Below are 18,573 nucleotides of genomic sequence, written 5' to 3'. Positions count from 1 at the left end.
TTCAAGAAAGGCTTTTCATTACAAGGGCTAGTTGCTAGTAGAAAGCACATGATTTAAGCAAAGGCTCTCTCAAGCATGGCTGTGAATGACAACTTGAATTTTATTTGAAACTATAAGACATGTGACGAGAGAACAAGAGAGGCCTCTCACACCCACAACCATGCTTAATGTCGATCACATTGATTATTTTCTTTCTCTTGCGCTCTCTCGATCTTGTCAGATGCTTTACTTTATTTTCGTTGTTTTTTCTTTCTCTCTACTCTGTCCATTTAAAACCGTGTATCTCATCCATTCACATGTAAACTGCTTTCCATGATTGCAATAATCTGTTTGTCATCAAAGGCTTCATTTTTTTTTTTCATTTCTAATTAAATCTGATTGAGGTGCAGGCATTAGTAAGCATGGAGGCTGAGTAGAGTGTTGATGTCACCGCACCGCTGCTTGTTTTGGACAGTGCTATTATTACGAGGCCGAGAGGAGGTCAGCTCATTAGCAAATGAAAGAGAGGAGCAAAAAGGATGGAAGAAAGGGGGAGAAAAATCAGAGGAGGTGAAGAGAGGAGAAGGGAGGGGAACCAGGGACAGGGATAATAAGGGGAGAAAGCGCCTTTTATTATAATTTCCAGTCTTCTGCATAGCTCTCAGCTGAGGGTGAATTAATCAAATCAGGGTTGAAAGATGCAAAATTCCATCCATAGTACAAACCCAGGCTTTTAGGAAATCATTATTTCTGCATGTTCTGTCACACTAAAGAGATGTGCGCGACAGAAAACAGGCTGTGCTGTCGTTCAGAGAAAGTTTTACAGTACAATACACTGAATAGCTCGAAAAATCGAACCATGCTGAGATGGTCACGAGCCAAATTTGAGGTATGATTCATTTGGGGAGAAATTTCTTCTCAAGTACCTCCAGGTGCATGATGTCAGACTGAGACGATAAATATGGAGTCAATTTCAACCTTTTTGTCTTTAGATGTAGGGATTGATTATGTCTGCATTGTTCTGAGTCAGAGCAGAGAAAATTGCATTCAGTGGATGCCTAGCAGTGACGTAAACCTCCAGTGGACTGTAATTAAATGGAGGCATGGAGGAAAATGTACCATAAATAAGCATAAAACATGCATGAAAAATCCATGCCAAATACTGTATTAACAACTTAGATTTATTTTCTATTAAACAAAACTTGTGTTGTTTGTGTGATTTATTTTTACGAAATTACCTCCCCACCAGAAATTAAATACAAATTACGAAATACAAACTAATAGCATTTGTAGCTCGTGAACTAGTGAATCAGTATCAGATGTATTTATTGGGATAAAGACTTCTGTAAGCCGTACTGGATAAGGGCTGTCTGCCAAATGCCATAAATGTAAACATAAATGTAAATGTAAATGGTATTGGTCTGATTCAGTGCTCACTAACTCATACTCACATATAAGACATGCATGCTTCCTTTTCCCCTTAATCGACAGAGTCTGTACTTCCCTCAATGTGCCAAAGAGCAATTTACACCGCATTGCACTTATTCATGACACCTGACATGGAGTCAGTCATAGGCTTACACTCACACGTTCACGTGGCACATGGGTGACTTATATTGAAAATATTAAAGAGAAAATATTAGGCAAAGCCTCTTGATGCACACAAAAATAAAATGAGCAGTTTGCTGCTGGAGACCTCTTTATTGAGGTTTGTCTTATAAATAAGCACCAGACTTTGTTTTTACCGCCCCCTTATTGCATCCAAAGATATTTACACGTATAATTTGTTTATTTACTGTCAGTACTGATGTAGCTAAACCGTGCGAATCAAAGCCTTTAAAATTACACAGCCGTCTCTTGTTTCGCACGAGGAAAAGCTGACTATGTGTCGCCGAGTTTTTGCCCCCGTTTCACGGTTTATAAGACGGCATTAAAACTAAAGCTGAACTATAATAACTGAAATGCTCATTTCAAGACAGCTTGTTAAATGCAATGAAGCTAATAAGTCATGGCTGTGAACCGAGTCTACAAAGCACTACTGGTACGGCACGGTCGAGCACGTAATGGGGATTTCATGTGTGGTTTAAGGCTGCTTGTAAAGAGATGACCTCAGCCTAGACCCTGACTCTGGTTATTGTTAGCCTCCCAATCCTCTAACCAGACTTTACTGTGGTTTTTAAGGAATCTGTACTAAAGAGTTAAAGGTGTAATGGTACAAGCAAACAACACATGTCTGGCTGATAGACAGGTTAAAACGATACACTCATAGTCTGGCTGGTTTTTTTTTTTGTTTGTTTTTTTATGTGTATAAGAGATTCCTGCGGGAATTTGATCATAAAAATCTGAGAAGGGTTATAGAGAAACTGCTTTGGAAGCCAAAGAAGAGTTTGTGTGGATTAATACATCGCACGTATTCCTCTAATGAACACAGAAGAATATTCCAGTGTTTTTAAAGCCTAATCTCTAAAACATCTTTAAAGCATAAACCACTCAGCTTTATCTAAGCCACTCGGTGTTGCACACTTCTAATGATGCTCCCATGCAGAAAAAAAATCAATCTGTGCAGAATGCACACAAATTAGTATAAGAAGTGATTTAATTGGAGAAACTGACAGGTGACTTCAATATCTGAACCAGACACAGGTAGACCTGACTCTTATTGTATGCAAGCCCATGCAAGAACCCATATCAGCACAGAGAGTCCTGCTGCCACCTAAACCTCACTCCAAACCACAAATAACACCCGCAAGCAACATCTTCTGTAAGCGGAGCAACACATTTGACAGTCACACATTAAATCTTGTTAGCATAGCGATGCTGTAGAGAACTGTCTTTCCAAGCTTGCCAGTTAATGCTATCCGTGCATTTGGGAGGGGGCAGCCTCAATCTGTACTGCTCAGGGAGTATTCATATTCAAATGACAGAAAAGAATGCCCAGTAGAAATATATTCTGCACAGCAAGAAATCACAACCAAAGGGAACATTGCTAAGAACTGAAAACCTCATTTCCCCTGTGTTCACACTAGCAGGCGACAAGTCCCTCGGGGGGCTTGTGGTTTGTCTCTTGTGTGCTCAGAGCGATTGCTACTGCTCTTGCTTGCGGGCATGTGCTGTCTGCTGTTCTGATGAGAAACAGTCTTTCTCTCTCTGTCAGTCTCTTTCGATATATATATATATATATATATATATATATATATATATATATATATATATATATATATATATATATATATATATATATATAAAATAAAAATAGAATTTAAGCTTGATTTATTTGTGTTCGTGTTGATACGTGTTCTATTTCTATATTAATACTATGGTTTTCTCATTAGTAAAGCCTTGAATGTATTAGTGGGGAACTGTTACTGGGCTGTTCTTCAGTAGTTACTGGTTATGTTCAGTGGTGGACAGTAATAAAGTAAACTTTACTGTAAACTTTACTGAAGTATTTCCATTTGGGGAGACTTCAACTTCACTACATTTCAAAGTCAAATATCGCTTTTTACTCGACTACATTTTGCGATGTATTTCGTTTTTACTTATGAGTAGTTAAAAACTTAACTAGTCAAGCATGCAGCAATCCACCAATCAGTGTAGAGCGCTCTGTGCTTGTTTGGTTGCCACTTGGCAGTGTTCACTTACCACCAACGCATAGTTCAGCGTCGGTTCAACAGCAACCTTTTAAGAACATTTTAAGAGTAATAAATGATTAAGAAGCTCGCGACTCTTGTTAAAAAGAAGGTTTTGGGATAATGATAATTTGAATAGATATCAATCAGTGTTTAACTCATTAATATCAATCTATTAATAGATTGGTGCCCTAAGAGAAACAAAGTCTTTTCCTATAAACTGAGTTGATTGAGCAAAGAGTCTTGTGACAAAAATAATAATAGGAACATTATAGCCATAATAAAATTATAGTACTTTGGATATTTAAGTACATTTGAAGTACAGCAAGTATTGAACTTTAAGTAAAAGTACATAGTTTGTGTACTTCGTCCACCCCTGATTATGTGGAACAGCATGATACATGGCAAATTGTGCATAATACTACACTATTCGATTTATTGTCATTTTTGAATACAAATAATATGTTTATGTAGAATATATGGATCTCATTGCTAACTTACAGCCTTCTACATTAGTGGGTCTATAGACTTTGGCACAGTAAAAACTACACAAACATAGTGTTTCTTTGAGGAGATCTATGTATGTAATTACATTTTCAACACTGTGAAAGAGATTGTGGTATATATGGTAGCTATGTTATATTAATGATGCTATGATCAATCTACTAAACTAATGAGTAGTTATTAATAAAGGGTCATAATTGGCTAGTATTCTGCAGGACAAATGTAAGACTTGTATAGGAAATTAATGTTCTTTGGTCTCATGTCACGTGATCCTGGGTTCCATGGTTATTGTGGATGGACAGTTAAAAATCTATAATAATTAATAATGAATGCAATATTATTGGGGGGGTTGATGCATAACTTAACACAATATGAAATTAATTTTTATACACATGATATGGTTTATTTATTCATTTATTTATTACATTTATAATGAAAATTTAATAACTGAAATAAATGGAAATGAAAATAAGCCTGGTGAAAGATGATCCACAGTTTGTAGGTTGGGGACTCCTGGTTTATTGGATAAAAAAGATTATTTCTTTTTTTTATATTTGAATATAGTGATAGATAATCATCTGTAAATCATCTGTTTTTGTGTGTTTATTTTTTCCTTTTAGCAAATCCAACAAATCAACATGGGCCTTTTGGTAAAGTGGAACATTATGGCACTACAGAACCATGGCTTCTTCTTGGTGGGCAGAGAAGACCAATCAGCATTTTGCAATCAATGGTAAATTTTATGTGTATATAAAAATGATATTTTCTGTAAAAAAAACAAAAAAAAAACTGACTGTACGTCACAGAAATCATTTTGTGAACATATTAAGTCATTGTAATTGTGGTGTAACAGATTCAGAAAGTTGAAAGGGTGTGCACTTCTGTTGATGCTCACAATGCAAAGACATGAGAACATGGTGTGGCAGATACACGGATGCCTGTGCTTCGTCATAACACTCATTTTGGAACCTGTGTGAGTGACCAGCATTCTAATTCACAGACTGGAAATAGTTTTTTTTATAGAAGGAACAATGCAATTAAAGTAAAAGTTTTGCTCATATTTGGGTGAATGGTTATTACATTATGCAGCCCTACTTATCATACCCTTTTTTGAAGCTATAGGCCGTTTACTAAAAAGGAGCACTGTTTCCTAAATAAATTTTCAATTCAGTAGTTTGGCTTATCATTTCTGTTCAAAATCCCATGTTTTGTTCCGCAATAAAAAGAACAGTCTGCCTAAGAAGCAGTGGTCCAAAAATTATTTTGTACTGCGTTTAATCAAAGAGAGCTACCTCTCCATCCAGCTATTCAAATCCTGCAGTTCAGCAGTGGTCTGAATCTATGGAAAATGAGAGCGAGCGAGAGAAAATATGAAGGAAAAAGAGCTAAACAGGAGAGAGGAAAAGAACCTGCTGTACTAATGAAATATTTGCAATTCAGGATTCTGTGCTGTATATGGAAGTGCTTTGCCAGGTATGAATCATGGTTCCAGTCCTCCAGCCATCCGTAAAACACACTCTACAATTTCCCAGCACTTTTCAAACTCTATTCATCAGACCGGTCTGGGTTTTTTTTACCCCGTTTGTGAAAATTTGGGGAAAAGGTATGCATTACTCAGAGAAGTGCATGTTGTGAGGTTCACTTTACCAAATACAGTAATAAAAGCCAACTTATTTTTTTACAATAGAATTTATTTTTTATGCTAAACTTTTCTAAACCAATGCAGACGTGAACATTTTGAGCGGATGACCGTCTCTGCTGTTGGTCTTATGAATAGTGAGCTCTGTGGGGAGGAGGATTGCAGTTAACTACAGTTGCAGTTAATTATAGTCATCTTTTTGTGCCACAGTAAACATTTAGCTGTCGCAAATATGCTGAAGTAAGGCATTTATTATAGTAAGCTTCCTGTGTGTTGTTTTCATGGTGGAGTCAATAAAAGGCAGCTTTATTATTTAACATGTGCATTGCCTTAAGCAATAGGTGTGGGGAAAAAGAAAGACCACCCAGATTTATATATTTGTGTTTGTGTGTGTGTGTGTGTATGTGTGTGTGTGTGTGTGTGTGTGTGTGTGTGTGTGTGTGCATGTGCATGCAATAGTAGCCTGCAGATTATGTTAAACAGGCATCGTCAGCCATGTATAATATGTACCAGTCTTTTTTCATGATTAACTGCAGTCAGTTTATGAAAAACTTACCATAACTGTTTAAATAAAATGTACTTGCAGTCCACAATTTGGTAAACACGTGAGAGATATGAAAGTCTATAACACTTTTTTTTTTAAAGCTTTACATAGATTACCACTGTGACTGTTACCACACATTATATGGACAAAGGTATTGGGACACCTGGCCGTATGTGGTTCTTCCCTGAACTGTTACCACAAATTTGAAGGCACACAATTGTATAGGACGTCTTTGGATGCACCTGTTCCAGCATTGCAGTGTCCCAGTGCAAAAATCCAGCTCAATGGTGATATATAGGGGTTATATAGTTTGGAGTGGAAGATCTGCTAAAGCGCTCTGACCACAACCCTATTGAACACCTTTCGAATGAAATAGAACGCTTAATGCACCTCACCTACAACAGTACCCTACTTTACTAATACCCTTGTGGTTGAATGAGCGAAGAATTTTACAGCTACACTCAAAAATGAGGTGAAACATCTTCCCTGAAGAGTGGAGGTTATTTTTTTTTACAGCAACTAAATGGGGAATTGGATGTTCAGAAAGCACACACCAATCTTATGGGCAGGTTTCCACAAACATTACAATATCCTAATTATCCAAAGATAATAGACAATTTACATACAAATAATATACAAACATATAAAGATATGTGCTATGTATCTACAAGTATATAAAATTATGTAGAGATATTACAGAAAATACAGAACAAAGCAGAGCTGAAATTTGATTCGAGGCAGTAGAAATATAAGTGAAACATCAGTGTCTGAACTTCGTACAATTTAGCAGGGCAATGGTTGTGGGATAGAAGCTGGCCCTGAGAACGCTGGTTCAGCAAATGCCACTTGTCATATGCTACATTTCATCGCAACTCTATTTGTTGCGAAGTTTACAGCACCAACATGAACAGTGTGTCATATTTGTCATAATATACTCTACATGGCAACTGTTATTGCTGATTTGTAGCATATGAGACAACAGCCAACAAAGTGGTACAAAAATGACAAGTGAAAATGGTAAGAAAAGGCAATGAAGCATCTCTTATGGTATTATTCCCATGATTGCATACAACAGAGGCTTTGCACTTGTTCTACTTCCTCATAACTGCAACAGCAGCTCAAACTTTTTAGATTTCCAAACATCAGTAAAGTTATCATCATGGCAATACATGCAACTATTGCTTTAGTTCAAACTCTACAGGTGTTTTCTTGTTCTGTTCCAGATTGAACCATGCCATTTAGAGGCATTGTGGCCTATTCGTTCTGTGTCAATCCCAGCCCCTCATTCTTATGTTTCTGTTTAGCACCACAGTGAAAAATTTGAATAGCGATATAGCCTGAAATGATTTCTATGCTAGTTGCCATGGTTACATTCCTTTATGGTTACAGGACCATTTATGTAGAGTGACAGTTGTGCTATTTATTGTATAATGACCACTAGGATTGTCCGGCGGTCCTAATTATACAAAAGGCACCTTCGAGTAATTACATCTTAGCCAAAGAGACATTCAGAGACTGACCAGTGGGACGTGAGATAATGCAGGGCTACACATAATTGAGTTGCTGTGCATTTTTTAAAGTGTTTCTAACTTGCATTTATGTAGTTATGCAACAAATTGTATAGAAATGCATTCAGTTTTGCCGGTGCTGCTGAAGTGGTGTAACAGGGGCTTACTGAATGCTTCCTTATCATTCATAAATTTGAAAATTTTCTTCTTCACAAAACAAAATACGTAAAAACATTCCTCTGTAGTATTTTAATACTTTATGTCAGGAAAAAAGAGAGATATTAGACTTATGAATCCTAGAGCTTGGTTACCCCCTAATCTGTCAAATTCTAAGCATCCGTGACGCTTCTTTTCTGTTTTCCTTCTGTCATTCGCTCTCTGTCTCTGATTTTAGGGACATCCTGCATCACTGAGGCTCCAGATTGAGGCTGAAGGCAAACAGCTGCTGCTCATTCTGCAGAAAAACGAGTAAGCTCCCATCCCTCTCTTTCTCTCTCTTTCTCACACATTCTTGCTTGGTTGCTCTTATCACTTGCTACAAGAGGAGCTTTTTCTGATACACAAATTGGTGACAGATGTATTTTGAATCCAAAATGCTCTAATCTCCAATATTGATGAAATCACCTTCCTTCTTACTCACTCACTCACTCACTCACTCACTCACTCACTCACTCACTCACTCACTCACTCACTCACTCACTCACTCATTTCACCTTCATTTTTGTGATTGCTGCCTGGTATATAAACTTTAAAAACCAGACACGATGAAAGCACAATCCTGAAAATCAATTTTTTGAGTTTTGCATTGGGTGTGCTGTATTGCTTGGTCTTCATTTTTATATTACTTTTTTTTTTTTTTTTTTTACATTGCATGGGAAAAAATGTTTTATCTTTTCATTCAAATAAAAACAATGCCCTGAGATTCACTTGGCCTTTTCTTTTGCAGTCAACAATATCTTTCTCTATTGCTAAACAGTTGGCTGGTTAGTAATGCAATATCTCATACAGCAAACATTGGATAATTTATAGCAGAGACCAATTTATGTCCTTTTTTTATTTATAGGATCTTCTACATCAATAAATTTCCAACAAAACCAGAGACAATATTTCTGTTATCTTCTAATGCTAGTGACACTTAATATTTTTATATCATTGCTCTTGTCATTGTTCTTGTCAAAATTAAGTTACAGTTGATAAAATTGTAATTTAAAATAAAGATGAAGGTATATTGTTTAAATTAACATTTAGCTTAAATTATTTATGATAATGATAATGATTGATATGGGAAGCTTTCTGCAAAACTGATTACATTTTTACATTCATTATTTATGAAAGAGTCTCCAGTGTAAATACTTTGTAACTGTATTTGATTTGGTTTTCAACACAGAATGTTTACACGCTTTTTTCCCCTCTAACTTCATAGAAAATAGAAAGAAATAATGGCTTAAAAAAAAGGAATGACCATTTATAGCTACTACAAGGTAAAGACTAACAAGATCTAACTTGTCACATAGACAAAATTATACATTGAATTCAATAACTAAAAACATTATTATTATTAAAGTAATATTTTTTAGGAGAAAACTTTGAAAAATATATAATTATAACCTCAGCGTGGGAACAGTATCACCTGTGTGTTGATTGTTACTATAACTACTGTGTTTTATTCCTTATGTAATACATTATAAGGCCGTGGTATTTCAACTGCCAGAAAGGCATCATGGGTCTTTTGAGCTAATCGGAATCTTATCCTCTCTCACTTATGGCTCGCCCTGAATGAAAGTTTTGGGCAAATGAAAACTGAATAAAATTATCAGCTTTAGTTTTCAGCTGTTAAAAGAGAAACAGTGATTTTCATGCATTTTTCTTTTCTGGAACTTTGGCCCCGTGTCAACTGGATTGACTTGCAGCTTTATACAGAATTTCCTTAAGCGTAAGATGGCTGGCATCCAATGGATACTTGACTAAAATGCCAAGCAGACAGGGGCTTACTGTAGAAATGACACACATCTCGATCCTTTTTGTGCACATGGTGTCCAGTGACATGAAAAAAACTAAATCTGATCTGTTGTGTAAAAGGCTGTGTTGTAATCCTTTGTGAACATTGTGCCTGTCTTCATTTTGCTGAAGAAGACTTTATTTGCTTCAGCCTAATTTATGTGTCTTTTTTTGAAAAGAGTGACCTCTAAAGAAAAAAAATCTAAACATTCACACTGACAGATTCCTGCCCACGGCTTTGAAAGCAACACAACAGAATCTAATTACAGAATTCTGCACATGAAACTGCATGAAGTTCACTGTGTGTGTGTGTGTGTGTGTGTGTGTGTGTGTCTTTGTGTGTGGTAACAGCCAGATGCTTGCAAAGCTCATTTTGGGTTGGAGTGCCTAACCTGCAGAGTCAGAGAGACCTTGAGTGAGAATGTTAAAACATGGACCTGATAATGAGTCATTATGGGAGTAAGAGGTCATGATGGGAGTTGAAGATCTGGAGAGTGGTGTATCTGAGAACGCTCTTTTTTAAACATGTGAAACCAGGCTCGACTGCAGGAATAATTGGAAAATGTGTCTTATTATTCAGTGCGCTCTGGAAAAGTTAGTGACAAGATTATAGTCTATGGTATAAATCCCTTTTTATGCAGTTAATACATTAAAATGCATAATGAAATCTATAAAGGACGACTTTTTAAATGGATTTATTTTTTCCCATTATGACAAGATAAAAAACTTAAGTTTGCTCACCTTGTAATTTATACTCTAGATCTTCATGACTCAGACACTGACAGATAATTATCATACACACTTTTGCGTTCAGCTACATAAAATTGCCTGAGTTCACTTACTTTAATGGAGAAATGTAGAAATATATTATATAGTGAATGTTCTGGATGATCATTTTAATTATAATTCGCTGGGTATAAAGTTTTATCAGATTGTAGGAGGAAGACATGAAGAAATTAACCACAACCATGGTCCTCTCTACACTACACAAAGACTGTCAATGATTTCTTCCAACAATAGTTTTAATTAAAAATTGAGTCAGGCATCTGGAGCGGAGATCATACTAAACCTTCCAAGTTTAGAGATTCACTGAGATTTACAAATGACTGAAGTCTCAAGACTTAGGAATAAATTTGATAACATTTGATAACGTGTTTGGACGTCTGAATATGAAATGTTGGGCGTCCCTTTTTGAAATGTCAAAATATTGGGCAAAAAAATTCATGTTTACAGTCTGGATGTAAATGTATCATATTAAAAGGCATTTAATTAAATTACATTTAAAAGGCATTGAATTTTAAACTTTGCCTATATGATTTTTATCATAAAAAAAAAAATACATTTAGCACCTGTTTGTGAACACAGATTAGAAATGATCAGATTACATGAGGCTCATCAGTTTATAAAACAAGCTTAGTAAGCAAAAAAAAACCTTTAGTTCTACTGTTTTTTTTTTTTTCAACTAACCAGGACCAAATGTTTAAAGTCTGATTAAACAAGTAAAATTAGTTTAGTAGTTTAGTACAAATTGCAAATACCCCAGACTATTGCAAATATATTTTTGAGTAAAAAACAAAATGCAGATGAATAACTTAAATTTGTATAGAATAGTTTGTTCTGCTGCATAGATCACTGCTTGTTCAATTATTTTTTATTTACAGTATGTCAGCTTTCTTGAAAGCACTGTCCACAGTGTCGCTGTGACTGACAGGAAGGAAACTCTATGTTCAAATATATTGTCTTGGAACTCTCTCGTCAATAGGTGCCCATTGTGTTGTTGGGATTTGTGATCTATTGCACCACTCAGGATCTTTCTACCACTGTTTTTAAATATGTCACAAATCCGCTCTGTTAGCATCATGTACATTTTCCTGCCTGAGCTAGTTTGTTGGTTCTTTTGATTCTAGTCAATTTTCCCGTCCTGTTATTGGTTGGTTGTCATCTTACTTGCATATTTTCTTCTTTTCAATTCCTTGGTAAGTTCGCCTGTTTATACCCTGTTTTGCCTTAGATGCTTGCCGAACTCGAAGTTGTTAAGCTGTGATACCTTTCACCTTTATTTTCTACTTTATTGTGTAGTATTTAGATTCTGTGATATTTTCTCTATTTTATGGAATATTGCTGTCTGTTTGTGTATTAAACCCTATTATTTCCTATCACTATAATTTTCATATTTGTTCTAATAAAATGAAGAATTTTTACACTTGTTTTCTGGCCTTGATAAACAGGCATTACACTGACTAATGTGATCCAAAAGTCATCATTTCCTCGATTTCATCATTATGCTGGTGGTTTGTGGGGGAGTGGTGGCTCCAGTGGTTAAGGCGCTGGATTACTGATCGGAAGGTCGGGGGTTCAAGCCCCGGTATTGCCAAGCTGCCACTCTTGGGCCCTTGAGCAAGGCCCTTAACCCTCTGTGTGCTCCAGGGGCGCCGTATCATGGCCGACCCTGCGCTCTGACCCCAGCTTCCAAGCAAGCTGGGATATGCGAAGAACAACATTTCACTGTGCTGTAATGTATATGTGACAAATAAAGGCTATTCTGGCTATTCCATTATTATTATTGTTCAACGGCTTATTAGCACCTCTGATTCCAAAGTATGCTCAAAAGGTTTTATTGTAAGACTCAGCAGGTGATATAATGTGTTACATAGTGTAGTAGTAGAAAAGGGATGAGGTAGAAAAAGGATGAAAGGCCTGATCAAGCCCAGTTGTTTAAACATGACTGAAAATTGCAAAAATAGGTGGAAAAACATCTTTTGATAAAAAAGAAAAAAACTATGAAAAGTGAAAGCAATGATTTGTATTGTAACTTCTTCAATTCAACCAAGCCGTAGTTCATGCTAATATAAAGCCGTGCTTTCTGTACAATCTGAACACACAGTAGGAGGTGAGGGACACAAACCTGGTGTGTTTCATACTGAATTACAGCTGATTTTAAAGGACAAGAATTTTAGCAAATAGAGATCGCCTTTCTATACCAGTTTTTTTTTTTTTTTTTCGTATACCAGGCCACCCAGAATTTCACTTGGGTATCAATTAAAGCTTTCTTGCCGTTTAGAAGCAGCTGGATGAAATTGATGCTGTCGAATAGAATTGTTTCTCTGTCTTTCCTGGCAGCGTTTACCGGAAATTATATATCACCGGCTTTATTAATTTATGTGTGCTATTTCAAGAGTTGATGTATTTTTTTTTTATTTAGATGAACAGATAAACTTGATCTGATAAGAGTTTCTTACAAGGAATTTAAATGAGTGATTGTATTTTGTCACATTTCCTACAAAAATTATAGATGTGAATGCTAAGGTCCCTAACCTTATAATAAAATTCTCATCTGCTGATAAAATAACCTCCCCTCTCCAGTGAAGATGTTCCACTAGATTATTGAGTCAAGCTGTAAAAATCTGTGCTCATTCAGCCACAAGGGTGTTAGTTAAGTCAGGTACTGATGTAGGTTGAGGAGGCCTGGGGTGCTTAGGTGTTTAGTAGGGTTGAGGTCAGAGCTCTATAGCAGACCACTCAAGATCTTCCACTCCAACCCACGTAACCCATATCTCCATGGAGCTCACTTTGTGCAAATTGCCATGCTGGAACAGGATTGGGTCTCCTAGTTCAAGTGAAGCGAAAATGCAATCCACAGCATCCGAAGACATCCTATACATTTGCGTGCTTCCAACTTTCTGGTAACAGTTTGGGGACGAACTACATATAGGGTGTCCCAATACTTTTGTTCATAGAGTGGTTGCATTGGTAACATACATTGGTTCCAGCTGTTAGTGACTTTCAAAAGTACAGACATAAATAACACTATACATTTAGCTTGGACTATACAAGACAAAACAAGACAAAATATACTATATGAGACAATAGAGACAATGTGAGACAATATAGAAAGTACGAGTATTAAATAGAGATACAAAGTATATGACATCAGCGATGTACATAAAATGTGAGAGTGCATGGTTGTGCGTCAGATACAATAAAGAGTTACTTGTACAATATACAGCAGCAATAGTGTGTGTAACATGTACAGATGATGTGATGATAATGCAGTACTTATAGATATGAAGCAGAGAATATAATTATGTTGAGTTGGTAATGAGAGTGATTGCCTGGGGAAAGAAACTGTTCCTGTGTCTGTCAGTTTTGGAAAGCGGAGCTCTGTAGCACCAGTAGAAGGGAGGAGCTGAAAGAGGTTGTGTTGAGGGTCCGAAGGGTCAGTAGTGATATGATTTTGTGAGTGCACCTCCATTTAACACTTTAGACACCAGAAAAAAAATCACATATGGTTCAGAGATTAAATATAATTCATGAGTCTATCACCTTAGAAAGAGGATGTAAACTACCTATATACTACTACTATATACCTTTACCTATATAAGCATGTCTGTGCTAGAGAGATATCATTGAAACCCAATATTTATTTAAATCCAGTTCACACTGGATGACTTTCTGATTTTTGTATTAATTTATTTATCTTTTTTTTTTCTTCCGCATAACAGTCCTGCTTTTTTAAAAACAAACATTTGAATTCTGTTTGTTTTTGATGATGTCTGTTTGTTTCTGATTTCAGGCTTTGTTTATTTTCTTCATAGGGTTCCACATGCTTCACTTTTTAAAATATCCACTGAAATCACACAATCCATATTTTTAATCATAATAAACAACTACCATATCATTATTTTTACCCTACCACCCCACAATGGTTGTTTATTTTTAATCATAATAAACAACCATTGTGGGGTGGTAGGGTAAAAATAATGATATGGTAGTCATTGATAACCAGAATAATTATCTCCTGATTATGCCCTGTTCTACTATCTAACATCACAATAGTATTGAGATATTGAACCATGCTTTAATAACAGCTTTTCGAGCCATTGCTCTCTCCAAACCCTATGTTTTATTGGCACAGTTAAACATTTACGCAATAATTCCAACGAGATTGTTTTCTTGGGGGTTCTACAATATGGCCTAATGTTGATGGATCTTTTTTAAGCTTTGATAGCTAGATGTGTTAGTGGGTTCAATTGAAATAATTATTTACAATAAACTATTTCTTCTTTCGGCTTCCCCGATTAGGGGTCGCCTTAGTGGATAAATATCCTCTTATAAAACAAAAAACAAACAAAAAAAACCCCAAAGAAAACCACCACCACCATCATCATCAACATCATCATCATCATCATCATCATCATCATCATCATCATCATCATCATCACAACAACAACCAGGAAACAAAATGGGATGAAGAACGAAGGCATGGTGATTCAAGGCCATTTCCATGGCAACCTTAAGCCCTCTTGGGAGAGAATGAGGATGGGGAGATGTGGAGAGGAACGGATAGAGACAGATAGATAAAGAGAGAAGGGAGGGATGGAGGAGACAGTGCTTACGTAAAGGTCCACCCCCTCAGTTTTGGATGGGGAAGGCTTGTTATTATCAAAGAGAAATGACAGCCAGGGAGAACTCTTTGTGTATGTGTGTGTGTGTGTGTGTGTGTGTGTGTGTGTGTGTGTGTGTGTGTGTGTGTGTGTGTGCATCTGTGTGATGGTCTAGCTCTTCCACATCTTAACACTTTAAAGTGCTAACAACTTCACCACTTACCTGAGAGAGATAAAGGGGGTCTCGTAATCTCAGTTTAGGGCTAGGAGCAATAAAGGGAGTAAGTAAAAGTCTGCTGTAAGGGTGAGATATAGGGGCAAATGTTAAAAGCCTGAGTGTTGGAGGTTGAATGCTTAGAAATGTAAAACAGAGTGATAAGAAGAGTGTGTGAGAGAGAGAGAGAATGAGTGTGAGAGTTGAACTGGAGAAATGACAGATAAGATTCTTCCAGAATGTTCTCACAGACATGCAGCAGTGCTACAAGTCAGACTCAGAAACATCCCGAGTGTTTGCAGGGGTGTCGATCTTGAAGCCTGAGATATGTATGGTTAAGAAATAAGATATGCAAGTCTGGAACATGTCTTGGCTTGTGTCTGGAGTTGAGTTAATGAGTCGGAGCAAAGCGTATTCGAGTTTGCCTTTACAGAAGGAAGCATCATTAATCTGCTTACTAATATTAGTCTATTTTCTGAAAAATGTCTTCTCTATTCACCAACCCTCAAGCTGTAAATGAGCTGGGGGCCATTGTAAGCTCACAGACAGACGAAATAAGAATTACACTTATCTCATTTTTTTTTACATTTAAGTGTAATTTTATGGATAAATATTTGAAATCACTGATGAACAATTGACTGTGCTTCTGTGTGATAGGTCCAGTGCCTGTGTTTTTTTTTTATAGAGGATTACTAATTACAAATATATTATTAAATATATAAGTAGCAGATCATTTGTTGTGAGCACATCTGAATACAAAAGCAGAATACAAGGTCCCATATTTGGTTTTGTTTTTGTCCTGAGTGTGAAAAAAAAAAGAAAATGTTCAGAAATGTATGGTACAGCACCCTGCACAAGCAGTGCTACATGAGGAATTTACAATATTTATTTATTCATCCGTAATAACTGCCCTGTCACGTTTGCATTGGTTTAAATTAGGTTTCATTTTTGTGAAATTAAACCAAATCATTTGTTACTAAACTTTTGCTTGAAGGTATTATTTGGAGCACAAAAAATAAAATATATAAACATGGACAGACCTGAGGTCTACTTGTACCATCTTATCTCCAGGTTGAATCCAATTTATTTGGTTGTATAAAAGCCTGCCCGCTCTTTTTTATTAAAGCGTATATAGAGGTACATTTGTTTTCATTTTCTCTAAATTTCTTTATGTCCTGTCTTCTCATCTGTTCATCACATTGGCATTATGCTCTAGTTAATGTTTCTCTGTCTCTCAGTCTGGACCGGGTTGGTTTTTTTTTACTTGTATTGTGTCGAATAATTTACGAGCTTGACTTGTCTGCATAAACAGGAATAGAAGTGCAGACAGCACAGTCTGTTGTAATCTGCTCCTCCTCACCTTTTAGGCTGGATGAAAGGATTGAATGACCAGTAGAGGAAAGGATTTAATAAGGTATACAGTGACAATGGCATTATTTACTGTATTACACAATATTAATAAATCATTACATATATATAAGTCTTGTCAGTGCCATTTCTAAATATTGTTGTTGGGTTTTTTTTTTAGAAAAATGCATATATTACATACTGTATACTGTATATGCTGAAAATCGTACAATGTTTTACTTGACACTTTTCTGAATGCAGTTTTTTCCCCACAAATTAAAATAGCCATTTTGACATACTACCCTACTCCCATTTTACTCCTAGCTTTCATATGATATTCTTTGAAGTGCTTCGTAGCTTGGAGTGTTTCATTTTCAGAAAACTGATGCTTTCACACATGAGCTAATGTATTCTTTGATGTTGCTCAGGATCTGGAACCCTGGAAGCTTTACATGCCCTCTAATGCCACCATTTTGTAATACCATTTGTGCATAAATAAACGTGAAAACTGGATCGTAACTGTCAGTCTGATTGTTCTTTTCGCCTGCATACTTTGCCCTGGTAATTTACTGAACGTCTATGCTGGCTTTTTCTGTACTTATATAAGAAACTGACTGCTTGCTTTCGAGGTTGCCTGTTACTGTAGCTTTCTCAATTAACAGTTGTTTTAATAAGCCCCAGGGTATCTTGCATCTCACTGAGATCAACTGGGGTTCCAAACATGGCAGATACTGCATTCAGTTTTAAGGATAATTGTGTGCTTGTGGTTAAGAACCATACGGTAACAAAATAAATCTTGAATAGTAGTTCTAATGTGGTCAGAAATAGATGAGCAGTTCTCACAGTTGGCTAGATTGCATTGTAAGCAATAAAGGCTTTTTTTCCCCAGACCCTTTAAAGCTTGCTACACAGTATGCATGAACAAGCTGTGTTTGATCTCTTCTGATCTCAGTTGCCCATGGTCTTGGATTTTTATCTGGCTTAAGTAAAGCCTTGGTGCACAGCATTTCTCCTGTCTAATGTTTCTCTTTGAGATCTGTGGCTCCATTAAATATCAGGAAACGCACTATGAGAACCTTCCGTATATGTAAACCACTGCACTGTCTTTCATTAATTCATCACTTTGACCCACTTTATTCTTTTGTCCTGGAAAAACACCCTGCATGGAATGCCAGTTTATTACATGCCAACATCCAGACACATTCTGGCATGTCTTTGGATATTGGTAAAAAAGCTGAAGACCAAACTTACATGAATATAAAGAGCAAGTGCAGAACTTGACACAGGCATTAATCCGAGTTTAGGATGGAATTATGGTTTAGATGCGATCCACTGTATTGTGCTGCTTGTCATTTTATTTCAAATAATGTAATAACGCGCTTCTGATAAGATCAATCATTGGCACCATGTCTTTGTGTCAGTTAGGGTCACCATGTGGTGCAGGGTTGTGGTGTGCACTGTTGTCAGCATGAATTTCTTCACCAGCAGAATGGAACAGCAGTCTAAGCAATCGATGAGGAATTTTGAACAATGGCCAATAACCTTGAGTACAAGACAATTTAACTGACCCTTATGTCTGGGTTGAGAGTGATGACATTTGTCTTTCTTTTGCTCAAAAAATATATCTGTGATTTTGCATGAATAGGTGTAAGAATGTACTAGTTATTAGGGTTAGAATTAGAAATCACAACAAATTAGGAGAAATATTGGGTAAATAGAAAAACATAATTATAAAGGTATAACAGAATGAGTCACTGTGTATCTATGTACTTGGCTGGATCAGTGGTTTATGGTCAGTGATCAGATGAACTCTCTTGGTTATAGAGA

The 18,573-nt window shown here is 36.4% G+C and overlaps 1 protein-coding gene and 1 long non-coding RNA gene across 3 annotated transcripts in view; both read left to right on the top strand.

Annotated features, from left to right (window-relative positions):
• The window catches only part of adam12a (ADAM metallopeptidase domain 12a), a 100,476-nt gene that overhangs the window by 10,475 nt on the left and 71,428 nt on the right, over window positions 1–18,573 (top strand). For both annotated transcript variants that reach the window (XR_014536041.1, XM_083556458.1), the window contains exons 2-3: window positions 4,733–4,845; window positions 8,198–8,271. Coding sequence is in view for 1 of the 2 variants with exons in the window: in XM_083556458.1 (XP_083412584.1) it covers window positions 4,733–4,845; window positions 8,198–8,271 (187 nt within the window). In the remaining variant the exon portion in view is untranslated. The remainder of the gene's footprint in view (window positions 1–4,732; window positions 4,846–8,197; window positions 8,272–18,573) is intronic.
• On the top strand, window positions 14,884–16,870 carry LOC310734553. The gene is made up of 2 exons (XR_014536075.1): window positions 14,884–16,327; window positions 16,394–16,870. It is a non-coding gene; the product is annotated as an uncharacterized lncRNA (long non-coding RNA).

Source organism: Silurus aristotelis (genome assembly GCF_946808225.1).
Source record: "Silurus aristotelis genome assembly, chromosome: 12".
In the NCBI taxonomy this organism is placed as follows: domain Eukaryota; kingdom Metazoa; phylum Chordata; class Actinopteri; order Siluriformes; family Siluridae; genus Silurus; species Silurus aristotelis.
The sequence above is the reverse complement of the archived record's forward strand: the minus strand, read 5'-3'. Positions and strand labels throughout refer to the sequence as shown.